Genomic DNA, 25,161 nt, shown 5'->3' with positions numbered 1-25,161 from the left:
AAAGCAGAAGATTAAACGAGTGTGGATAAGGAAATGGTTGGGGAGACAGGGTCAACATGGAGTCGAGTCACTCTAGTCACTCCTCCATCTCCGAAGTCCGTGCTGCAGGTTTCGTGGTCGCCATTTCAAAATGTCCGTCACTTCTGTCTCCTTGTAGACTTGTTTCTTATATGGCTATTGTGACAGAACTGACGTAATCACTGCCTTGCTTATCCCGATTTGAAATCCTAAATATCAAACATGTTTGATATGATCAGGGCAGGCCCAATTTGTGTGAGAGCAGATCGGGAGGTGCAAGATTTGATCTGTGAATGCCTCACATTACCAGATAATATGCGCCGAACATCGGAACCGATTGAGGTCCTCAAAAAGATTTTTTCTCCGATTCTCGGGAGGAGAAAATCGGGCTTAAATCGGCCTAAAACTCCTGTAGTGTGAGCCAGGCATTAAGGAAAACTTTCTACTACAACAAGACTACAACAAGTACATTTAAACAAATAATAGTTTGTTAAACAAACTTAATTATTTTAAGTTCTTGTGTAAGTAAAACATATTTGTTGAGTGAACTTAATTAAATTAAGAAAAACCTTTCCATGAAATTGAATTAAATTTTTCCAATGAAAAATAATTACAGTCAACATTTGAAGTGGATCAAAAAAGTTTAAAGTTGTCCTAAGTCAAGAACGGGTATTGTTCAAAATTCATGTATAACTGTGATGAAAGGTTTTGATCCAATTCAAATGTTGACTACTGTAGTTTGGACTGATTTATTGTAGTTTTGTTGTATGAAATTAAATTAATTAGCCAAATAGCCAGGGTTTTGCAGAGCGGGGTGGAGACGGTGGGAGTGGGACAATGGTGGAGGGAAGCAAGAGCCCAGCAGAGCCAGACGGGTGGAGGGTCGAGACACAGCAGCTGACTCGAAAGTCTGAGGGTGACAGTCAACCGTGGAACCGGGGGAGGCAAGGTAGACCTGATGGGTTAGGGGGCCGAGGTTGAATCTTGGGTTTGGAGGCTTGAAGTGAAGCTGAGGGATCCAAGAGCCAAGTCATAGCTGATGACTGGGAAGCACCAGACGGATCCATGCAGCAGAGTGGAACCACTGGAGTAGCTGAGGGGCTAAAGGGAGACCGCGGAGACGATGAACCAGATGGCATTGACAGTGGAGGAGGGAGAGCGATGCTGGGCAGGACCATATACAACAAAGGAGATTTGGTGCTGGACGACAAAGATGACTTGGGAGCTGGGCTTAACCAGGGACAACTTGGATGACTTGGAACTGAACTCATCCCGCGATGACTTGCAATTGGATAGGACCATCTGAGAAGCAAACACCTCCTCATACAGCTCATCACACATTAATTCAGACAACCAGCTTTGTTTATGTTCCTCAGCGAGAGTGTGGGCAGGGCTCCAATCCATCACCACAAACTCCACCAATATGATGATGGATGCTGTTGCCGGCTCACATACATTGACAGATTTCGCGTTGGGCTCAGGCTCCAGGATAAAATTGGCCTCTGGCAATCGTTCTGGCTCTGTTTTAAAGGCTGGCTCTGGCTCTGAGTCAGCGGTGGGCTCTGGCTTTTCTGCGGCGTGCATGGCTGACAGGGCTGGGCTCTGGGTCTGGAGTGGGGCTAACGATGTCCTCATCAGCGAGGTAGATGGTAACATGTGAGTCATTTCTAACCAGAACCCACTCCACACTGAGCAAAGCTCCCTCGAGGACCATCCCGGACAGGCGTGCCTTCGAGGTAGTGAGTGAGGCACACCAGATTGAGGAAGTCCCTCATGTGATACTCGAGGGAGCGATCCCCCCAAAATAATCCAATCTTAGCGGTCTTGTGCTCTGTCAGGGGTTGCTTGAATAACGATCCATGGATGATGGAGGAACAGGGAACAGGTGTGACACCAATCAGGGACCATGCAACTAATCAATGACTAAACTCAGACAAATGGTGACAAAAAAAAAAAACTATGGCTGTGTCCGAAATCGCCCCCTATACCCTTAAATAGGGCACTATTTGAGGGTACAACCATTTCTAGTGTTGTCCGAAACCATAGTGGACATAATCAAGTGCACTCATTCAACCCCACAATGCACCGCAATAGCGAGTGTACAACTGATGTACGGTCAACGGCTAGAGCAGTGCTGCTCCGACACAATCACAGAATGCTTTCGAGAGAGGTAGTGCTTTGTTTAATTTAATTTTTAATTAACTTAATTTATCTTTTTTTATTCAACGTATTAATAATAAAAATTAATTAATAATATTATTATATTTAAATCAATTTTAAGCTATCTCGCGGCCCCCCTGGAGGATCACTGAGGCCCCCTAATGGGTGGCGGCCCACAGGTTGAAAACCACCAGGCTAGAGAATACCCAAAATGCACTGTGAGAGTTGTGCACTGAATGAATTCCCGCGTCTCAACAGGAGATGGCGCCGCAGCTGAATCAATCACAAAGTGTGGCAATGATGATCTCAGGTACTGTTTATGTGCTTTGTTTAATGTTAAAAACATGTAATGTGACTTTGAATATCATTAAGTGCTCCCAGCTTTGTAGCTGTAAAAGCAACAATGGATAATTCACCTCAGATCTTGAAATTAAACAAATGGAAACAAGAACGTTCAAACTGTGAACAAACAAGTGTATTCTTTGAAGATTGTTTTAGTAACTCAGTAGCCCATGTATTTTTAATAATGTTTAAATGGTGTAATATTTGTGAATTTGATTATGTAGCCTACTTATCCATTTTCTTGCGAGTGCCGTCAAATTACTCTCTGGTGCTGTGCACTTGCCGCGAGACTCCGCCCACAGGCTGTTCTGATTGGCTGTGGGGTTTGATTGCCCCGTAACGTGATGTGAATTTAGTCCGTGGGGTAAAACATTGCCTTGGTGCTAATTGAAATACACGGTACAATCATGCCGAAGAGTTGCTGTGTCGTTTTCTGTACCGCCAATAAACAAACAAATTATGAATTTAAGTTCTACATCCTTCCTAATAAACACACAGAACCAGAAAGGAGGACAAAATGGCTACAAGCAATAAGGCGTGAGGATGATCAAGGGAAGTTGTGGAATCCCAAGACTAAGCATGTGTGTGTGTGTGCAGTCGGCATTTCATCACAGGTAGGCTATGTTAACATTGTGTTCATTATTAACATTATCAAAACTGTGTAAGGTTTTTTCAGAAAGTGGCATGCATATATAATTAGCCTTATCATTCTACCTTAAGCAAAACTATGTAGCCTAGTGTCGAACCTAAACTCGCATGGAAGCGCGTCTGCTAAGAAACACTTGGTAGGCCTAACCGAGTAGGCCTATCTCTTTCCCTTTCAACATAGTCATATTGATAACTGCTGTCAGATATAATTTAGACATAACCTCCCATATTCATTCGTTTGTTTACACCGTTTTGCTGTAGGTTTTAAAAGTGACAAGGAAGATCACCCGGACTACATGCCATCAGTGTTTCCACAAAGAACACAATCGACGTTGAAATTGAATAGACTGCAGAGACTGAAGAATCGCTCTCGTAAAAAACTTCAATGTGAACTGTCTCAACAAGTCCTCACGCCAGACACAGAGACTACGGAGAGTGAACACGAGCTGGATACCGATCCAGTGGCGCTAGAGAGTCAACAAACACTGCTTCCCCCAAGTGAACACGAGCTGGATACCGATCCAGTGGCGCTAGAGAGTCAACAAACACTGCTTCCCCCAAGTGAACACAAGCTGGATACCGATCCAGTGCAGCTAGAGAGTCAACAAACACCGTCGGTGCCTCCCATGGAAAATGAACTGCTGGTTGAATCTACCATGCCTCCATGTCACCATCATGGTGAGATAGAGCAGCTCCATGAGGAGATAATGCATTTAAGGAGAGAGCGGGATGAAGCCAGGCAGAAAAGACTTGATGTGGTGATGGAGCTGGAAAGGGTGACATTTTCAGCAAACAATGTCAAGGGAAATGATGAGAAATGCAAAGATATGACAGGCCTGTCATGGACATTGTTTGAGACTCTGCATCAGTTCCTTGCACAATTTGTGGTGCCACATCCTCGGTGCAAGCTGTCAACGCAGGACCAGCTATTCATCAAATTAGTGAAATTACGACAAAATCCATCAACAGACCTGATGTGCTATATCTTAAATGTAGCACGCAGCACCTTCCTTGGTATATTCTCCTGTTGGCTGGATTTAATGTATGCCAAAGTCTCTTTTTTGGTCGCCTGGCCAGACAGGGAGTGTATCAGGAGTACAGTTCCTGCCGAGGTTCTGCTTCATTATCCCAGACTTACCAGTATAATAGACTGTTTTGAGATACAAATCGAACATTCCAAGCAGCTGAAAACCAGTACATATGGGTATAAATGTTTAATAGACTTAAAACGTGTAAGCGGGACAAACTACTGGACCGGACTGATTAATTACTGATGTCATTTCTGTGTTATTTCTTTCCTGAAAGAGCGATTACATACTCAAGATATAAAAACTGGACCACTGTGAAATACTTCATCGCCTGTCACCCATCAGGAGCGATCACCTACCTCTCCAAAGGCTGGGGTGGGAGAGCCTCAGATGTACATATTGTGAGGTCTTCTGATTTTCTGTCTTCGAGGTACCATTACATTGGAGATCAAGTAAATTGTTAATTTCAAATGTTATTTATGTCTTATGAAGGCCTACACTGTAGAGACAGTTTCACGCTCAGCTCCCATACTTTGATACTGAATATGTCCATATAATACAGGAACAGTATATTAAAACATTGTTTATATCAGATTCTTGCAGACAGAGGTTTCACATTAAAGGATGACTTTGCCATTTTGGGTGCAGAGCTGATTACACCATCTTTCACCCGTGGTCGAAAAGAAGAAGAAGAAGATGTAGCATATTCTCGTGTGGCATCCAACATCAGAATTCACATTGGTTAGTGTTATTGAGTCATAAGTTAGCTGTGCATTATATGAATAAGGAGTCAGTCATGAACTATTTTTGAGTTTTTTTATTACAAATCCAAAGTAACAGGTGATTAGACAATTGATATGTTCCCCAGAGAGAGTGACTGGTGCCCTGAAGAACCGGTACCATATCCTGGATGGGCCACTTCCTATGCGTCTGGTGAAGAGCCTGATGGATGAGCGACAAAACAGAGAAGAGGCCATGATTGACAGAATTGTGCATGTCTGTGCAGCATTAGTGAACATGTCTGGCAGTGTTATGTACAGCCGCTATTAAATCATAAAGTAAGGATGCAACAAATGAACCATATTTTGATCGGCTACTCTACAATATCATTCTTGCATTCTAATTGTACCCTCTGTTGATTGTCTTATCCAGAAGTGTCTAATGGAACCCTTGACGGGCCTCCTCCACCACCTCCTCCTCCTCCTCTGCACCCTGACGGGCCTCCTCCACCTCCTCCTCCACCACCACCACCTCCTCCTCCAACACCACCTCCTCCACCACCTCCTCCTCCTCCACCACCCCACCACCTCCTCCTCCACCCCACCTCCTCCTCCTCATCCGCACCCTGACGGACCTCTTCCACTACCTCCTCCTCCTCTGCACCCTGACGGGCCTCCTCCACCTCCTCCTCCTTCTCTGCACCCGGACGGACCTCCTTCTCCGCACCCTGACGGACCTCCTCCTTCGCACCCTGACGGACCTCCTCCTCTGCACCCTGACGGACCTCCTCCTTCGCACCCTGAGGGACCTCCTTCTCTGCACCCTGACGGACCTCCTTCTCTGCACCCTGATGGTTCTACTCCGCCACCTCCTTCTCTGCACACTGTTATTCTTCTATTTTCACCTCTATCTAATTGTCTGTGTTCAGCTTCCTTGACAGAAAAATGTAAATACAGTATCTTAACATTAACACATGCTATAACTGCACTGTTAATTTTGAAAATATGACATTGTTGACATTGAAATCACAGTACATTATTGCAGTTATCCTAACATGATTTTAAATACACTGTTACATTGTTTTGATATTGTTTTGATATTGTAGCCAGGTTTACAATGTCATACAAAGTCACAGTGTGCTACATCAGTTTTCAAAACATGAATAGAAATGAAATAAATTCATAAATAAGGTACTTCCAATTGTAATGACCTTATTTGTTTACAATCAGATTGCAAATGAAACCATTTACCTGTGCATCTTTCAGTTCCTGTAATTTTGGAAAGATGTGCTCTAACCAAAATCTTTCAGTGACGCTGACAGCATTATTGATGAACTCCTCATCCCTTGTAACCCTGAATATCAGGCAAGTCTGAGGAGTCCATGTAATGAAGTCTGCATATGCTCGCTGAGTGACGAACATCTGCATCTGGACCTACGAACATTGTACATGCAATGACAACTCTGTTTCTGTAACTGACCAGGGGTGCATTTCCCAAAACCTTAGTTGCTAACTTAGTTAGCAACTATGGTTTTGGGAAACGCACCCCAGGGGGGTACCATTTACAATAGTAATGAAAAATATGACTTACCTGTGTAAAATATGCATGGTCCCTCTTCAAAGCTGACAAGCTTTCCAGGTGTCCTTTTGGATCTTCTAGCCACTCTTGCCATCCATTATAAGTTTGTTGCCCCCATCTGTAAGGGCACTTCACTTCGACCACACCCTCACCACAACAGTCACAGGACACATAGCCATCACAGGACACTCCCATGAATGACATGGCCTGGCAAATTCTGAAACCTGCCGTGGTTATGTTGAGGTTAAGGTGAGGTTGGCCAACAGGAGCACAGATGTATATAGCGGCTGATAGTGCATTAGCTGTGGTACCTTCCATCCCAAGAGCATGTTTGTATGTCGCCAGGCCATCTTCCTCATGGTGCCTCCCCCACTGGATCCATGGCTTCATAATTGGCCTGTGCCTTTGCTGGCATATGCTGTTGATAAAGGAGCAGCTTGGCACAGTAGCCTTCAGGACACGGTGTGCAATGGACCCTGTGATGCGTCCCACTCGCTCTTGGTGCCATTGCACACACGATGCCTGGCTTATTGTGGCCCTCTCCACCTGTTCCACCTCTGCCTCGGTTACCTTGTGCTGGCTAAAACACCATGGCTTTTTTGATGGTGTAGAAAAATCCCGGAAGCTTTTCAGTGCCACCGCATCAGACCTTTCAGCCAGCATAGACAGGAACTGCTGCTGCTGTTAAGCCTCATTCACATTAGCGTTATCAGCTGAAGGCTCGCTTGTTAGGCCAATCGCGAACCTATGGAGTAGTTTGAGGTCTACACTCAATACAGACTGCAGTCTGTGAGTTAGGGATAACTGTCAGCACAGTCCCTCGGCAACTTCGTACTACTGATCACCGTTTTACAAAAGGATTAATAGTTTGGAGTGAAGCATACGTACAATTGGTAAGTGACAAGGTTTTATGGAATTATAGTATGCAACATATACAAAAGTTGATTGAGTTAGGCTAATGTTACCGCTACGGCTACCGCGATGTCTTACCTGGAAATTCAACCAGATAACAAAATATGTCTGGAAACGACACCTCCGGCCATTTAGTTGGGTCATTGACCCAGTTTTTAATTAAATAAGGGCATTTTAACTACTATTGTAGTTAATTTTGCAATGTACCGTTGCCGGTCGGCAGGCGTCAATGACTCGCAATATGACATTTTTGTCATTTAAATACACACGATATTCGCGGTGTTTTCCCCCCCGCCGACTGCACCCTCGCCACGCCAGACCACGCCCTCAACTATGACTAGATGCCGACTGTATGTATCTCGAGTCTAGTGTGGACAGACAAATTATTTGTCGCTGGAATCTTATCGCATCGCGTCTGGTTAGGACACGGTGTGTATGTGGTTAGGATAACAAATAAATAGATTAAGATCCACAAAAATGTATAAAACTCACAAATAAATAAAAATTTTACTCAAGCCAATCAGATAACGGCCACATTGAGCTGACCAATCGTAGCACGTTCTTGCTACAACCAATCACGTTAGACTTTACACTCGGGGCGGGAACTTAATTTGATTCATTTTGCAGATATTTGCACCCCTGAAAGGAGCTGTAATGGGCGCTTCATTCAAACTGAGCTGTTTGTGTGTGGTTAAAACACCCCGTTTCCAAAAGATTGTTGGAGTTTAGGGTTCTTTATACAGGTGCTGGTCATAAAATTAGAATATCATCAAAAAGTTGATTTATTTCAAGAATTCAACTTAACAGGTGAAACTAATATATTACTGTATATAGACTCATTACATGCAAAGTGAGATATTTCAAGCCTTTATTTGTTATAATTTTGATGATTATGGCTTACAGCTTATGAAACCCACAAAATCAAAATCCCAGAAAATTAGATTATTACATGAAATCACACAATAATTACACAGTAATACCATAGTCATTGAACCAGGTTTTGGTTCTTTTGGCAGTGTGGGCAGGTGCAAATACTGCTAAAAACATTTTAAAAAGCATATCACATTTGTGGTGTATGCATTGCCTTTTAATTTATCTATGTTGCCTTTTTATTTACATTAATCAATTTTGCGAAAAATTTGTGCTTGTCAGTACTTACCACTTAATTATCACTTTTGTATCCGGCACTAGACTGCATAGCTCAGCTTATGGGGATGAATGACACATCAACATCGCGCAAGTTGATGTGTTTGGGGATTTTAATTATGAACGAGATTCAAAAGATCCGAGTCAGTAAAATGATCTGAACTTCCCATTACAATGAAGCTGAAAATGTACAGTATTTGTGACGTGGTAACATGATTCACATCATTCACATGTTAAAACCTATTACAACATGTGCAAATATATGTCACATGAGCTCCACATTATAACCTATAGTAACATGTTTTCCACATGTGCCACGTGCTCCATTATGTTCACAAGTGGTGAAACGTTGTTCACAAGTGGTGAAACGTTGTTCACATGAGGTCACGTGATTACATGTGAAATTCATGTGGTTTTTCTGTAAGGGGATGTAAAGTGTCTGCATAATCTTTCTTATTGACTATAGTGCCGGTTCTGAAAATGTATAATTTGTGATACTGTCTACACTGGATGATGACACGATGATTCACTGACATTCTTCTTCTGAAGTAGGCAAATGATTTGCACATTCGCTCTGTCCAGTGTAGACAGGCTTGCACGGGGTAGACACGATGCAAGAAATGGCAAAACGGATGATTTTGACTTGACTTGAATCACAATCTTGGTCTAACTCTAACGAAATGCAAATTTTAAACCTATTTTACTGTAGCAATTTTATGGGCTTTAGCCTTACACTTTCTATTTGAGCTAATGCAGATGAACGAGCAAAGTTATTTCAGGGCAAGAACACCCTGATTGTAAAACCAAACGTGATTGGTTGTAGCGAGAACGTGCTACGATTGGTCAGCTCAATGTGGCCGTTATCTGATTGGCTTGAGTAAACGGTGGGTGGAGTCCACTTATTTGTGCACGTCGACACTAGAAGTGTTTCAAAATCCACAGATGCGTGAGGGGATTTACAAATGCACAAGAAGAGATTCACTAATATGTGCAGCGATTTACAAATGCACAGAAAGCGGTTCACAAATAAATGCCAGGCAGAGCTGTGTTTGTGACATAAATCACATTTGAATCTCAATCTATTTATTTGGAATAAAGCAACAATCCTAACCCCATAGGTGTGAGACTAAAACTAAACAAGACAATGAAACTGAATATAACTGTGACAGGTGAGGAGTGAAGCTTCTGCTTAGGTTGTGGGTAGGCCTAGCGGTTGTGCACATGAGCGTTCCAGTCTGATACGGCTGTACACAGAAAGCATAATCTGCATATGGAGAAGAGCAGCACTGTTATCAATTAATCTTAATTCAAGTTACTACTAATAGCTAACATGACACGTTCATTCAGAATCTAACTTTCTATAGAATGTGAATATTATGAACAAGAAGTTACTTGTGTCTGCGCTGATGCTAGCATAGCTATACAATGGCTCAATGATAAAAGCAACACATGATAGTCTTAATGTTGCCACCCCCAGCCTACAAGCAGACAAATAACCACAATCAAGGGGGAGGTACAGTTCAATTTGCTCTGACCACACAAGCAGTCTTCTATTCCATTTGATCATTTCCTGAACTAGTTATATATAATCTTTAATACCTCAGTTTCTAGGGAGCATTCGGCTAAAAGCATAATGAGAGCATGTTTTATACAGTTGTTGTCTTTTTTACTGCTGTATGTAAATTAGTGCAGTGTTTCTCCACTGGTTTGGTCCTTCAATAAGTGCAAATAGCCCGTCTTGTTGACAGAGGCTATTTATACTCACTCTGCCCTCCATTGTGTCTTTGAGCCAGACAAATTACAAATGAATGCAACCGATCTGAGTTTGAAGCCGCCATTTACCGAACTCATTCTTTTCCCATCGCACATCAGCTCAGAGAGGTGTTTATTCTAAATAAAAATTAAGACATTTTTCAAAAAGTGGAAATAAAGTACCTAGCGAGTATTTAAAGCTACACTGTGTAATATTTTAAGTTGATTTTTAGCAAAAAACACTTTGTTCTTTCAAAATTATACGTTCTCATTTATGTGTAATCACTAATCACAAGTATTCTCGTAAGCGTATAATCTGCCATTTAGAATACATACGAGCGAGTCGCTCGAATGGCGGAAGCCATGTTGTGCATCCATCTTGAAAATATATTAGACAAAGAGGGACATACCTGGAAATTCAAGCTTCGCCTTTCGCGTTTTTACACTCAGTGGCGCCGTGACGAATGTGAGGGGGAGATTACTCACGACTGCCGGCAGATTTGAAATAATACGGCCACCGTAGGAGTTAAAACGCCCTTGGAATGGGAGGGGCTAGAAAGTAATATTCAGTTGGTAGTCATATACAATTTCACCGCTAGATGGGAGAAAATCCTACACAGTGTAGCTTTAATAGTGGGAATACTGTGTTTAATGGGTCAGGTTAGTGGGAGGCGTAGAGCAGGGATTTCCCAAACACTGCACATTTTGTATGTTAGCGGCTCCAGGAACGTGGTTGGGAACCCCTGATGTAGAGAAGGTAATGTCAACTACAAGTAATATCCCAATAAATCAGCATCTATTTATGATTTTAATAAATATATTCATAGACACTGAATACGTTGTTATTATTGTTTTATAATGCACTACACTGAGATGCAAATAGTATCTGCCACCACTATTTGCACTTAATATGAATAGTATCTAACTACTATTTACACTTAGTGCAAAGAAAAATACTGCCATTTTCACTTAGTGTAAACAAGATCTCTATTATTAGTTAGTGTAAATAGCATCTATTGCTAAGCAAATGCAGCATTGTTTTTCCAGATTTACCTGGAATATATGGTCTATTTTTTCATCGCAACCCACTATACTTTAGCTCAGAAGTTTCTGGAAGAATAATATCATAAACTGAATGTCATTTTCAGCAAAGCTGTCAAGTCTGTACTTCCTGATTCTAAAACACAGGGTGATGGTTTTGCTGAGCTTTTCGAAATAGTCACGGGAAACTGAGTAATTAAAAGGTTCAAGTAAAATCTTTTTAGAGTTTTGTTTATAGAGGCAGAAAGTGCTCCACACGTCTTCACTTGATAAATGTTTAAACCGCCTGTCTATATGTATGCAAAGTTTAATGTTTGTTTCATTTATCAACTGACCAAACTAGTGGAACATTTCATTTGCACGAAACCACACTGTATGTTAACCACACAGAAACAGAGCAGAAGTTACCAGTTTTAATACAAGAAGCAAATTATTTAGAACAATTAATATGCAAGCAAAACATATATACAAAAAAGATTTTAAAAAAATATAAATTTATTAAGCGTTGTTCATATGATTTCCACTCTAGCTATATGCCAAATTTCTTTAATATACAAATACACATACATAAAGTAGCTCAAATTGTCATTTGTAAAAAGTTGCTCTAACACACAGAACCCACATTGCCTTCTGGTTTACTGCAAACATAAACATCTCAGAGCACTGGCAAGAAAAAAAAACAAAAAAGATAAAAAGGTCTGTATAGAGACAATAATTCCAGAGAATTCTTCATACAGCTTTTACGGGCTGAAGAAAAGAGTAGGTGGCCTGATCCTGGCAAGGCCGGTTTCGTCTGGAGCGCTTGGAGAAATCAACTTCAGCATACTGGAAGAGGAAGATCATACAAATTAATGGCCATTACAGTGTGTAAGACATAATGTACAGTCAGCCGATAGGAAAATAAACCCTAACAAGGAGATCAGGACCCCGAAATGAAGCATATTGTATCATCCTGAAGGACCAATAGAAAAAGATGAAGGATGATGTGAGAGATATAAAACTAGCACAATGATCAAATATAAGGTTTAGCACTAATTATAAGAAATATATTTGATCAGAATGCTGCAACTAACCAATCAGAATTGAGTATCCCAGATAGCATGTGTACTATGATTTTAAAAGTAATTTTCTAAAACACATTTCATGTATTTCATTTAATGTAGTACATTATCTGAAGTTGAAAGGATTTAAGTCAATTAACCACTACTAAAAGATAACTATTATATCACTATACTAACCTAAGAGCATAGTGCAAAAATAATGTGGCCAGGTTATATTTAAACTAATATATTAAAAATAATTAAGATAATTTATTTAAGAAGTATTATATTTATATAAGTACCTGTAGAAAGTTACAAGTTATTATTGTAACTTTCACACAATAATAAACTCCTAATTCATCAATGGTGATATTTTTGATGAACAGACGACTGTTAGTTTTCACTGAGTATTTGTTTTCAAAGCTGCTGTTTTCATATTTACCTCCTTCAACTGTGTTGCTGAAAGTGCGTAAGATCAACACTGGAGGATCCGGTAATCTCAGTTTGTACCAGTAAATCTCCTCTATATCAAGATCACAGGTTATATTCACATCAGATCCTAAAGTTACTGGTGTGTTTGTTAGACTCTCTGTGGCTTGATACAACATGAACAGATCTATGAGAGAAAGAAAAACACATTTATTAAGATATAAAATCAAAAGAAAACTGACTCAATCAAATGTGATGTGAGAAACTCACAGATCTGCAGCTGTATGATCTTCATTGTCTGATCCAGATGAATAATATCTGCTATAGTGATCATTCACACATCTCGAACTGTGAGCGGAAACACAAACCTCGACCACACAGACGAGAGGGGAAGTCAGAGCTGGCCTTCTCTGAGAACATGATCATTCTTACATTTTTGTTAAATCAACATCATATGTTGAAGTAAGTAATAGTTATGTGTAATGTAAGTCTGTCAGAGCTACAAATTTTATTTCAGATTAATATTTAAGATGGTAAACTGAATGCACAATATTTTTCAGGTATTATTTATGTATTTGTTGTAATTTACACAACTGAAAATACACATTTTCCATTTGGGAATTTTCATTTGATTTAAAATAAAATAGTGATGCAACTTTCACCAGGATATATTAATTAAACAACACTTTGCACAATTCTAAGAATTACTGTACATGTCATTCTTATGGAATAATAAGGATACAGAGTATGTGTTGTTTATATAGTGAATCAAAGACGTTATTCCCCACACGCTCTTGCGTGTCCTGAGCAATCCACTACACCCAACTCTGTATACTATACTACACCCAAAACTTCTGATTGTTTACCTCAGAATGCTGAACAATCACATTATTTATCAGGCTTAATTTATCTGAGCTCTATTATTACAAACTATTAAAAAAAATCTGCATACTTTTGAAAGTTTTACAAAACATTTATTATAATATACATTTATTCATTTAGCAGACATTTTTATTCAATCAAGCTTGAAAATGGAGGACATAACCAGCAGGTTATAAGTATACTTGTACTACTGTGAGTATATATTTATGTCGCTGTTCTTTTCATAGTTAATCAGTCTGTAACAAAAACAAACACACCAGAAAATAATGTAGAAAAAATAAAACCTGGACAAAGCTCGACGGCTATCAACATGGTAACACATATCATGAGTTTTGTGCCATGCACAACTTAACTTGTTTGTCAGCTTCTTAAAGCTATATCTGACTCATGTGTGAAAATAATTTTATACTGATGATCTAAAAACATTAACAGAAATTCAAAGGTGTACAGCTAGCAACTATGTTAAGTCTCTTCTAACTACATTAACTGCCCTTGTGTGAACTCTCAGTGCAGTGTGCTTCATTTCCCCATGTAACAGATCCTTACCAATAGAGTCAAGAATGACCTGTTCTGTATCAGTATCCGTTACATAATGTATAATCTAAACATAACATAATCCATAATGGGTTTGAACTTAAAAAAATAAATAAAAATAAAGTAATATCAGACATATATATGCAATAATCATTTTGTCCACAGTTTCATACAGCAGTCAGAACATTTGGGGTCCAGGTACAAACGACTGTAACTATACATTAAAGAAAGGCACTACAGCAATACAGCAGTCTAGCAGTCTAGCAAATTACTCTGATATAGTGCAAAATACAAAACAGCAACAGGAAAGTTACAATCCCTTCCGGCTGTGCTCTCATGGAGGAGCTTCTTGTATTCACTGTTGGTTTTGGAGGAGACACTGTAGTAGGTGCTGTAGTAGGCATTGCTGTTAGACAAAAAAAGTCACAAATATGAAAACATTACTATTGAGACAGTAATTGACTAAACATACAACAAAGGCATACAATGCACATGCTGGATGATAATGACAAAATAATTGCTAAAGCTTAAAGCTAAAAATATATTTGTTGAGGCATTGCACATCCTTTTATTGAATGACTCAAACTGCCTATGTGAGTAATAACGGTTTCCACGTACCTCTGACTAGAAGTGTTAGTTTGTGTTCCTTTTTCGCATTTAGGATATCACAGGAGAACTGTCCTGCATCGGTGAGTCTCAGATCGGAGAGTTTGAGAGAGAAGTTTCCATCCGCATACTCTGCGGGAAAACTTTCTATTCGACCTTTAAACATTGCATCCTGTTTTCCTGTTAAGGCAATGCCTTTTTCAATATCATAAACTTTAGTTTTTTGTTTGTATCTCCAAAACACATTCATTTCCTCTGTCTTTAGCTTTCCTTCATTGTATGAACATGGCAAGATGACAGAGCCTCCAACAACACCGATTTCAACAGAGTCCTGCAGAGACACTGGAGACAAGAGTAACAACTTTAATAAGAAGACAATAAATAAACTGTTACATGAAAAACCATTAGGGGTGGGAATTGGCAAAAATGTATTGCGATTCGATTCTGCGATATATTGCGTATATAATCATAAATAAGAGGAACTTAGAGCTTCAATCAAATTGAGAAAAATAAACAAAAATGTGTAGCCTACTGCTAGAGTCCAGTCCTGTTGGCTGCAAGGTCATCAACCAAAATTAATTTAGGAATATTTTCATTTGAATTTGCTGTTGAATGCACGGCAACAAAGCACAGCAACAAGCGCCACCTTGTGGATGTAATACGCAAATGTAAATGATCAGAGTAAACTCAGAGGAAACCAATGGAGAAAACCAGAGAGTAAAACAGCTAATTTTATAATTAAATATCGCAATACTTTTCGCTACTGTTTCGATATAATTGCGTGCGCAAAATATTGCGATACTGAACAGAGTCGATTTTTTCCCCCACCACTAAAACCCATACTGTAAACTGAGGTCTGTGAACACTAACCTTTGTCTAGCAGATGTAGAAATAAATAAATGAACCAGTATCTGCAAAAAAAAAAGAAAGAAATGTTATTATTCGTCTGACATGATTATTAGACAATGGTTCTTGTCTACTCAAAGCAACATTTTTGTTTTAGATAAACTAGTTTTATTCACTTTAGCACTGGACACTGAACATCATGCCTAGAGGAGAGCATGACATCAGAGACATGTCATATGTGGGGTCTGATAATAGGCTTGTTTGAGATGCGCCTTGCCTCGCCTGAAATGTATGCGAGAGTAGGCGGCTGCAGTGAGAGGAGGAGTGAAAAAAGCGCAGGCAAGCCGGACAGTTCTCTCTTCTCATAGTGGATCTGACACCTGTGAGATCAAAGATGGATATCGCGGGATTCACGCTCGTGCACAGTGTTGCTAATAAACTGGATGGAATTTAAGTTCTGTTGCTTTTATATGGAATTAAATAATGAACAAGACACCCAAAGTACTTGTTATTTAATTCCATTCCAAATACATGTTTATCAATCATTTTTTCTTTAATACAGACAGATGTTTTTCTTTTCTTTTTTTTCTTAAATTACATTGCATAACCCAAAGAGATCGCACTGTCAGATAGTTTGGGAATATTCACACATAACGTATACACATAAAACATGATATCAGAGTTTTAAAATCAAACATTTTAAAAGAGAACAATACATCACGGTTGTTTAAACCAATGAGCATTAAGCTGTGTCATCAGCAAGTCGTTTCCCATCATGCTTTTGATCAGCGCAGTCGGTGGAGAGCAACTGCGCTCGACTGCAGAATCCGACACGTCCACCTTGCGCTCGCGAGAGATTTTTGACATACATCAGCATGACATCAGAGCAAGGCGGACCGCACTCGGACACATTTCTAACCGGCATTCATCTCGCACTGATCACCGGTGATCGGTTCAGCGTAGATTTTGCTCATCTCAAACAAGTTTTGCCAATTTTTATATCATGGTGACTAGATATACCCTATTGATAAATCTGCCCAAAAGCTTGTCCTTAAAGTAAGTTGTGTCCATGACTGCAATCATCAAAAAAATAAAACAAATTAAGTTGATAGCAATTATTATGAAATTTTATTGTTTAGATTTTATTGTCTACTTTTAAGGCCATTAAAATTTATGCATTGTGATAATATATTCATCAACATCAAGATTTTAGGTTAAAACTGATATCATAAGGTGTGTGTGTGTGTGTGTGTGTGTGTTTAAGCACCTTTTAATCAAGTCTGTTGCTTTTGACATGTTTTATATACTTTTTAGAAATATGAAGAGAGAGAGACTGTTAAAAATAAAAGATTTCAAAAGAGAACAAAACATCATGAGCATTAAACCAATGAGCATTGAAGGATTAGTTCACTTCAGAATTAAAATACTCACCCCCATGTCATCAAAGATGTTCATGTGTTTCTTTCTTCAGTCGAAAAGAAATTAAGGTTTTTGAGGAAAAGATTCCAGGATTTTTCTCCATATAGTGGACAAGTTTCAGTGCAGCTTCAAAGGCTCTACACGATCCCAGTCGAGGAATAAGGGTCTCATCTAGCCAAACGATCACTCATTTTCTAAAAAAAAAAACATTTATCACTAGCTGTCATGCACCACACATTACGTAATCGCGTTGAAATGTCACACGTCACGTAGGTGGAAGCAACGACCTAGTGTTTACAAAGCGAACGTGCAAAGACTAAGGGTGCTTCTCAATTCTTATTTGTGCATCCTCGTTTCAGCTCCTCCCCCTGTAGGATCTGAGGGAAGGACGCAAGGAAAGAAAGAAAATGAGGACGGAGGAATAGAATGAAAGCTTTTATATAAATCAATAAAGCTCTTCCGCATAGGATACACCTGTGTATCCTCACTCATGACTCCTCAGGAAGCCTCCTCACTCCTCGATCCTTGACTCCTCGCGGTGCAATTAGAGAATTGAGATGTCCTTCAAGATGGCTGAGCTCGATCAGTTTCCGGGTCATAGGATGGAGGACGGAGGAGCGAGGAGACGAGGAGGGATATTGAGAAGCACCCTAAGTCGAACAGCCTTTACAAAAAAGGAAAAAAAAGATTTTGGACGATTTTGGAGTTGGAGGAGAAAATGAGAGTTTTTCGGCCTACTCAACCTTCCACCTGACCTTTCAACATGATTACGTAATGTGCAAGCCAAGCATTTGTGGTTAAAAAGTATATACATTTTTATTTATTTTTTTAGAAAATGACCGATGGTTTCACTAGATAAGACTGGCTGGGATCATGTAGAGCCTTTGAAGCCGCACTGAAACTACAATTTGGACCTTCAAAACGTTGGTCCCCGTTGAAGTCCACTATATGGAGGAATGTTTTCCTCAAAAACCTTAATTTCTTTTCGAATGAAGAAAAACAAACATCTTGGATGACATGGGGGTGAGTAAATTATCAGGAAAGTGAATCTTTAAGCTATCATCTTATAATCTTTAAACAGTGTCGTCAGCAAGTCATTTCCCATCATGCTTTAGATCAGCGCAGTCGGTGAAGAGCAACTGTCAGTGTGACATCAGAGCAACCAGCATGCATCTCGCAGTGATCACTGGTGATCGGTTCTGCCAGAGCCCGTCTACGGAGAGCCTGGCCACTCCCTATTAAGTCCTATTGTACCGAATTTTGGTTGTAGTTCCACCAGAGTTCCACTGGGGGCGATCGCCCATGAGTGCAAAATGAATGGGAGTCAATGGGGCTAGACGGCTAAATGTGTCTCTTTCACCCGATTGCCGTTGAGAAATCTCAGATTTGATTGTAGGTTTTGCAAGTTCAACATGGGTTATAGGTCGAAAGTTGAATGAACGAGTACTTATGTCCTTTTGATTTCTTACAGGCTGAGTTGTTGTTAACCATAACACGCTAGCATTCTGCTAATGAACGCTGATTGGTCAGTGAAGGACTGATTACGACCAGAGATACCGCTTGATGGTATCGTGGCATCCGAAGCGGGAACAGAAACAAACAAAACAAGAACTCTTCTAGCACGTGTATTTACCTGTGTCAGCTGTGTTGTCGATGCCTCGAGAGAAAAGAAAGTGCAGAGCGCGAAAGCACCAAAGTGACTGAAGGATTGCCGTAAAGCAGTATCTCTGGTCGTACAATGTGTATGACGGCATTTACATTTTAAACGACTTTTTAAAGCAAATAAGTGACTCTAAAAAATCTAACACCCAGCAATGTGTAATTTCTTTGCATCTCCTTTCGAATACAACATTCAAATTATTAGACAAAATATTATATCCTGAGAAAAGTGGATTTTGAGAGGTATAGCGCCATAGACATCCATTCATTCTGCACTCGTCCTGTGAGCGCCCTCATATGGAGCCAGAGTGGAACTGCAACCAGTTCAGAAGCCGGAAGTGTACTGAGAGTGAAACTTCTTGCCTTATTAGACATTCTCTGGTTCTGCGCAGATTTTGCTCATCTCAAACGAGCCTAGCATCTCTGTATTAACACATGCTCTCAAAATTGCATGATGAAATTGAGCCACATTCAGAAAATTAATAACTGATAATAAAAACACATTATTCTTTAAATTCCAGATGTATTTTGAAGAATGCTGGTAACTAAACTGTTGACGGCACGCATTGACTTCCATAGTATGAAAAAAAATATTATGGAAGACAATGGGGACCAGAAGCTGTTTGGTTACCAGCATTCTTCAAACTCATACAGGTTTGGAACAACTTGAGGGAGAGTAGATGACCGAATTTTCATTTTTGGGTGAACTGTCCCAGTCTGAGACAGTGCTGACATAATGTTTCCTGTTTTAGCCTCGAGACTCCTCGTGATGCTATTCATCTGTACTTCTGCTAATCTTAACATGTAATTAATTTACAACAGCATTAAAATCTAACCACAGCCACCAAACCATCTAAGATTTTCTTACGTCCAGACAAGTTGTTTTTATTCCACAGAATTGCTTCTAACAAAAAAAAGTTAGACTACACTGACCGTTATCACAGGCGGAAGTAACATTGTTACAAAACTTTTCGTAGAATCTTGTGTTGTGTACTGTAACGTGAACTTTCATTTTTCATATCTAATGTCTCTTAATTAAATATCGAAAATGTACACCGATCAAGCTGTATGATAGGAAAATTGAAAACATGTCGGTTATATTTAGCTACACTAAAATGTGTACATACCTTACAAACATGACTCGCGTATTATCTGTCCGTGTTGATTGTCCTATTGTTAGTCCTGTGGGAACGTTAGGGGAAACGAAACCGGGCGGCTAAATATCGGAAAGTCCTAAACGTTGCTGCTTTCGGATAAAACGAAGCTTTTGGAAAGTTTGAAGCGACTAAACCAAATTCACTATTTCGAAGCGCTTGACGCTGGTGACGTCTGCTGGTCAGAACAGTGTAAATGCAACAGTGTAAATGCAGCCCAAACATGCATAAAAACAACTTTACAAAATAACTGCATATGTTTTATTGAAGGTGTACTCCATTTAATGCAATGAACAAATCATCTAATACCATTAAACATTTAGAGTCTTTATAATAGTATTGTATTAAATTGTAGGGCTTGTTTTGTTTTATGGATGTCATAATGCCAATAGTAGCCTAAGAGATAGTCTACAACGTTTCCTTTTTATTATACAAATGCGTCATTGAATGTCTACAATTTTCGAAATTCATCCGAGATCAAGTAAAAAAATCATTGGTTCATTGACAGATGGAATGCGACAGAGGCGAAATGTTGAAAATTCAATACAGTTATGACGTAAGGAAGCCTGGGCTGCGTTCAGCCCCGACAAAACGTTGCACAACGTTTTTTAAACAGAAACGGTGATGCGTTGAACACACTGTTCTGATGACGCAAGAGTTGCAACTATGGCAGCTGAGAAGGCCATTCTTTGTGTTCTTTGTGAAGAATTTTCGGAGCCTGATGAAGTCGGTATAAATATGTGTTTAATACTACAAAATATGCCCGATGTTACAGTAACTGCACTTGCCGCCCAGAACAAAAGAGAACATCCCAATCGAGTGAAGGGATTGCTGAAACTGAAATGGAAGCACACATCTTACCTAATTCAGACTAAAACGCATCTATTTAGCCTCACATACTGACTTTATTTGTAGTTCATACTGTTTTAATACCCTGTATTTTCTTTCTCCTTTTTAGGAAAAGCACTTAATTACCATTGTTTATTTCTATACCAAATGTCATACACTTGCAATGAAGCTAAAAATATAAGCAACTACATCATTATGTTGATAACCTATATTTTTACAACAAAACAAACATGTCTTCTAATATCCTCAGTTGTTGTGTATACCGAGCTGCATCGAAGACATTTGTAAATTACTTTCCTTGAACCCATTGTGCGAGTTCACTTTAATACCGTGTGCTTTATATACATGTTGCTGCTGATTGGACTGCAGTTCTGACACACCCACCAAACAAGAGAAAACGTATCTCAAACCCCGTTGCACACCGGTGCACGCCGTTTCCAGGAAACATGACGTTCAACCCGGAAACCGTAGCAAAACGTTGCGCACCGTTTTGAACTTGAACGTGCCCCTGGTTTACTGAAATCACGTGACTTTGGCAGTTCGATACCAAAATAATGGTTCGATACGCTCCGAATCACTTGTTCGAAACAAATGATTCGCAAACGTTTCAAAGCTTCAAAAAACGTTTCGAAAGCACCCAGGCCATTGCTCACTGATGACCGTTTCTGGAGAGGGGGTTCAGCAAAAAATCCAGTAGCACCTCACTGCAGTACACGAGATCCAGGGGGCGGAGTTGGATCCAGATCTAAGGGGTGGAGATTGGTAGGTTTAGGGGTGGGTTTAGCGATCAGGGGGTGGAGATGGGTAGGTTTAGGGGTGGGTTTAGCGATCAGGGGGTGGAGATTGGTAGGTTTAGGTTTAGGTATATGTAAGGTGGGAGGAGTTAGATCTGGATCCAACTCCTCCCCCTGGATTTCGTGTTCTGCAGTGAGGACCATCTCAAAAAATCGGCAGCCGGCAGCAGGAAGTAGCTGCCACTGGCAGCTGACACCTGGGGCACGTTCAAGTTCAAAACGGTGCGCAACGTTTTGCTACGGTTTCCGGGTTGACCGTCATGTTTCCTGGAAACGGCGTGCACCGGTGTGCAACGGGGTTTGAGATACGTTTTCTCTTGTTTGGTGGGTGTGTCAGAACTGCAGTCCAATCAGCAGCAACATGTATATAAAGCACGCGGTATTAAAGTGAACTCGCACAATGGGTTCAAGGAAAGTAATTTACAAATGTGTTCATGCAGCTCGGTATACGCAACAACTGAGGATATTAGAAGACATGTTTGTCGTAAGTTTTATTGTAAAAATATAGGATATCAACATGATGTAGTTGTTTATATTTTTAGCTTCATTGCAAGTGTATGACATTTGGTATAGAAATAAACAATGGTAATTAAGTGCTTTCCCTAAAAATGAGAAAGAAAATACAGGGTATTAAAACAGTATGAACTACAAATAAAGTCAGTATGTGAGGCTAAATAGATGTGTTTTAGTCTGAATTAGGTAAGATGTGTGCTTCCATTTCAGTTCAGCAATCCCTTCACTCGATTGGGATGTTCTCTTTTGTTCTGGGCGGCAAGTGCAGTAACTGTAACATCGGGCATATTTTGTAGTATTAAACACATATTTATACCGACTTCATCAGGCTCCGAAAATTCTTCACAAAGAACACAAAGAATGGCCTTCTCAGCTGTCATAGTTGCAACTCTTGCGTCATCAGAACAGTGTGTTCAACGCATCACCGTTTCTGTTTAAAAAACGTTGTGCAACGTTTTGTCGCGGCTGAACGCAGCCCAGATGTCAGCTGCCGCTAATAACCGGAAGACGGAGGTGGATGCCACTTTTAGCCAGGCAAATAAGTTATTATATTAATATAATTTTTTAGTACTTATTTAAATAAAATACTTCTATTAGTAATTATTTTATATTATTTGATTAAAAAAGGTTTATCAAATATAAATCAAGTAACGAAGATCATAGACATAATACAAAAAAAAAAAAAAACCATTAAGCTACACTTGAAATTATGAATTTGTAAATATAATTTATGAATGAGTGTACATGTTTGTTAAATAATGAAATCTATACATACAGAAAGAAATGCCTATGTAATCATACTGCATATTTATTAAATATACATACACATTCATTTAACTTAAATAATGAGAACAGGCAAAGGCAAAATTCCTTTCAGGATAAATCTCTGTCCAAATAGGCCCTTAGCTTAATTAAATTATAAATATTGTAGCTAATGTATTTAAAGGTTTTTCATTAAAAAAAAATCAATTGAAGTGTTCAATCCAGTTGTTTCAACTGGTTTTGTAGTTTTAGAATGTTTGAGCAGTGTGTAAGATTGTCAACAATCTGGCCTTATTTAAACATGAACTGTTGACGAAACGCGTTCATGCCAGCTAGAAACGAATGCGAGTGAGCAGCAGATACGGAGCTCTTTAATTCGCGACCAACCTCGTTTTATTGTAGTCCTAAGGTGAATTCAAAAAGGCATTCTTTTTCTTTGAAGCAACAAAGGCTAAATTATATATATATATATATATATATATATATGTATATGTATATGTATATATATATATATATATATATATATATATATATATATATGTAATTGGTGTGGATGACACGCAGCGAATTATAATATATAGCCTATTATAAATATAATATATAAATTATGAATTTTTACGTGTATAAATATAATTTATGAATGAGTGCACATGTTTGTTAAAGGGATACTTATGGGGGTATTATTGTTGCAATATTCCAAATAAATAGATTAATATTCACAAATAAATGTAAAGAGATTCACAAAAATGTATCCAATTCACAAATAAATAGATTAAGATCCACAAATAAATGTAAAGAGTTTCACAAAAAATTATAAAATTCACAAATAAATAAAATGAGATTTGCAAATAAATAAAATATTTACAAATGTTTTATTATTTTACAAACACAACTCTGCGTGGCATTTATTTGTGAACCGCTTTCTGTGCATTTGTAAATCGCTGCACACATTTGTGAATTGGTTCCTGTGCATTTGTGAATCCCCTCACGCATCTGTGGATTTTGAAACACTTCTAGCGTTGACGTGCAGACAGATCCACAAATAAGTGGACTCCACCCACCGCCTACTCAAGCCAATCAGATAACGGCCACATCGAATATCAAATATTTTATTTATTTGCAAATCTCATTTTATTTATTTGTGAATTTTATAATTTTTTGTGAAACTCTTTACATTTATTTGTGGATCTTAATCTATTTATTTGTGAATTCGATACATTTTTGTGAATCTCTTTACATTTATTTGTGAATATTAATCTATTTATTTGGAATATTGCAACAATAATACCCCCATAGATACTTCACTTTAAAATGAAAATTCTGTCATCATATGCTCACCCTCAAGTTGTTTCAAACCTGTATGAATTTATTTCTTCTGCTGAACACAAAGGAAGATATTTAGAAGAATGTCAGTAACCAAACAGTTAACTGGTCTCATTGACTTCCATAGTAGGAAAAAAAAAAATACTATGGAAGTCAATGGGACCAGTTAACTGTTTGGTTACTGACATTTTTCAAAATATCTTCCTTTGTGTTCAGCAGAAGAAATAAATTCATACAGGTTTGAAACAACTTGAGGGTGAGTAAATGATGATAGAATTTTCATTTTAAAGTGAAGTATCCCTTTAAATAATTAAATATATACATACAGAAAGAAATGCCTATGAAATCATATTGTATTTATTAAATATATATTCTTTATACATATTAAATATACAATATTTAAACTTAAATAATGAAAGTCCTGTCTAAAAGAAAAAAAAAAAGAACTTTGTCTCATCAATTACCTTTATTTAAAATCATATTTTGCTATCATTTAAGTTCAGTTTTACACTTGTAGTACTACTTTTAATACATTCTTGTCTTTGTTTAATGAAGCAGCTGTAACTGTTGAAACAGACTTTGTATTTGTTGTTCTGAAATCAGAATGATCGACAACAATCCTGAACTAGATGGTAAAGTTCGTAGACAAACTTTAAGTTGGCTTGAAAAACCCTAGCCAGAAAGTTTGAAAAAAATGTAAAAAGTGTTCTAGCATGGTTTAACATGATTTACCATGTTTTTAGTATGGTTATCGCCGGCGCCACCATTGACCATTGGCTACTGTAGCTTGACTTCCAGTTACATGTGATTGGTTGCTACTACGTTGGACGATACTGATTGGCTGCCACGAAACGGCAGGTCCCTCCTAATATGGCAGGGCTTCCGGCTGTCAACGGCAGCTACTTCTGCTGCCAGCTGCCGATTTTTTCGCTGAACCCCTACTGGGTTTCTGATGACATGACAACGTCCTCGGCTCACTTTGTGCAACGCCACTACTGGTTTTTAT

At 38.9% G+C, this 25,161-nt stretch overlaps 1 protein-coding gene across 8 annotated transcripts in view; it reads right to left on the bottom strand.

Annotated features, from left to right (window-relative positions):
- LOC311084350 (CD276 antigen homolog) overlaps positions 1-25,161 on the bottom strand; it is a 56,141-nt gene that overhangs the window by 17,508 nt on the left and 13,472 nt on the right. For 5 of the 8 annotated variants that reach the window (XR_014606492.1, XM_084116323.1, XM_084116324.1 and 2 more), the window contains 3 exons: positions 15,707-15,747; positions 14,849-15,178; positions 13,767-14,636 (listed from right to left, as the gene is read on the bottom strand). Coding sequence is in view for 7 of the 8 variants with exons in the window: in XM_084116323.1 (XP_083972449.1) it covers positions 14,491-14,636; positions 14,849-15,178; positions 15,707-15,747 (517 nt within the window). In the remaining variant the exon portion in view is untranslated. Of the gene's footprint in view, positions 1-13,766; positions 14,637-14,848; positions 15,179-15,706; positions 15,748-17,113; positions 17,296-19,887; positions 20,126-25,161 lie in introns of those variants that run through there. The other 3 variants (XM_084116326.1, XM_084116325.1, XM_084116321.1) reach the window with 3 other exon arrangements.

Source organism: Abramis brama (assembly GCF_963993115.1).
Source record: "Abramis brama genome assembly, chromosome: 6".
NCBI lineage: Eukaryota > Metazoa > Chordata > Actinopteri > Cypriniformes > Leuciscidae > Abramis > Abramis brama.
This window is presented reverse-complemented; position numbering and strand designations above follow the sequence as displayed.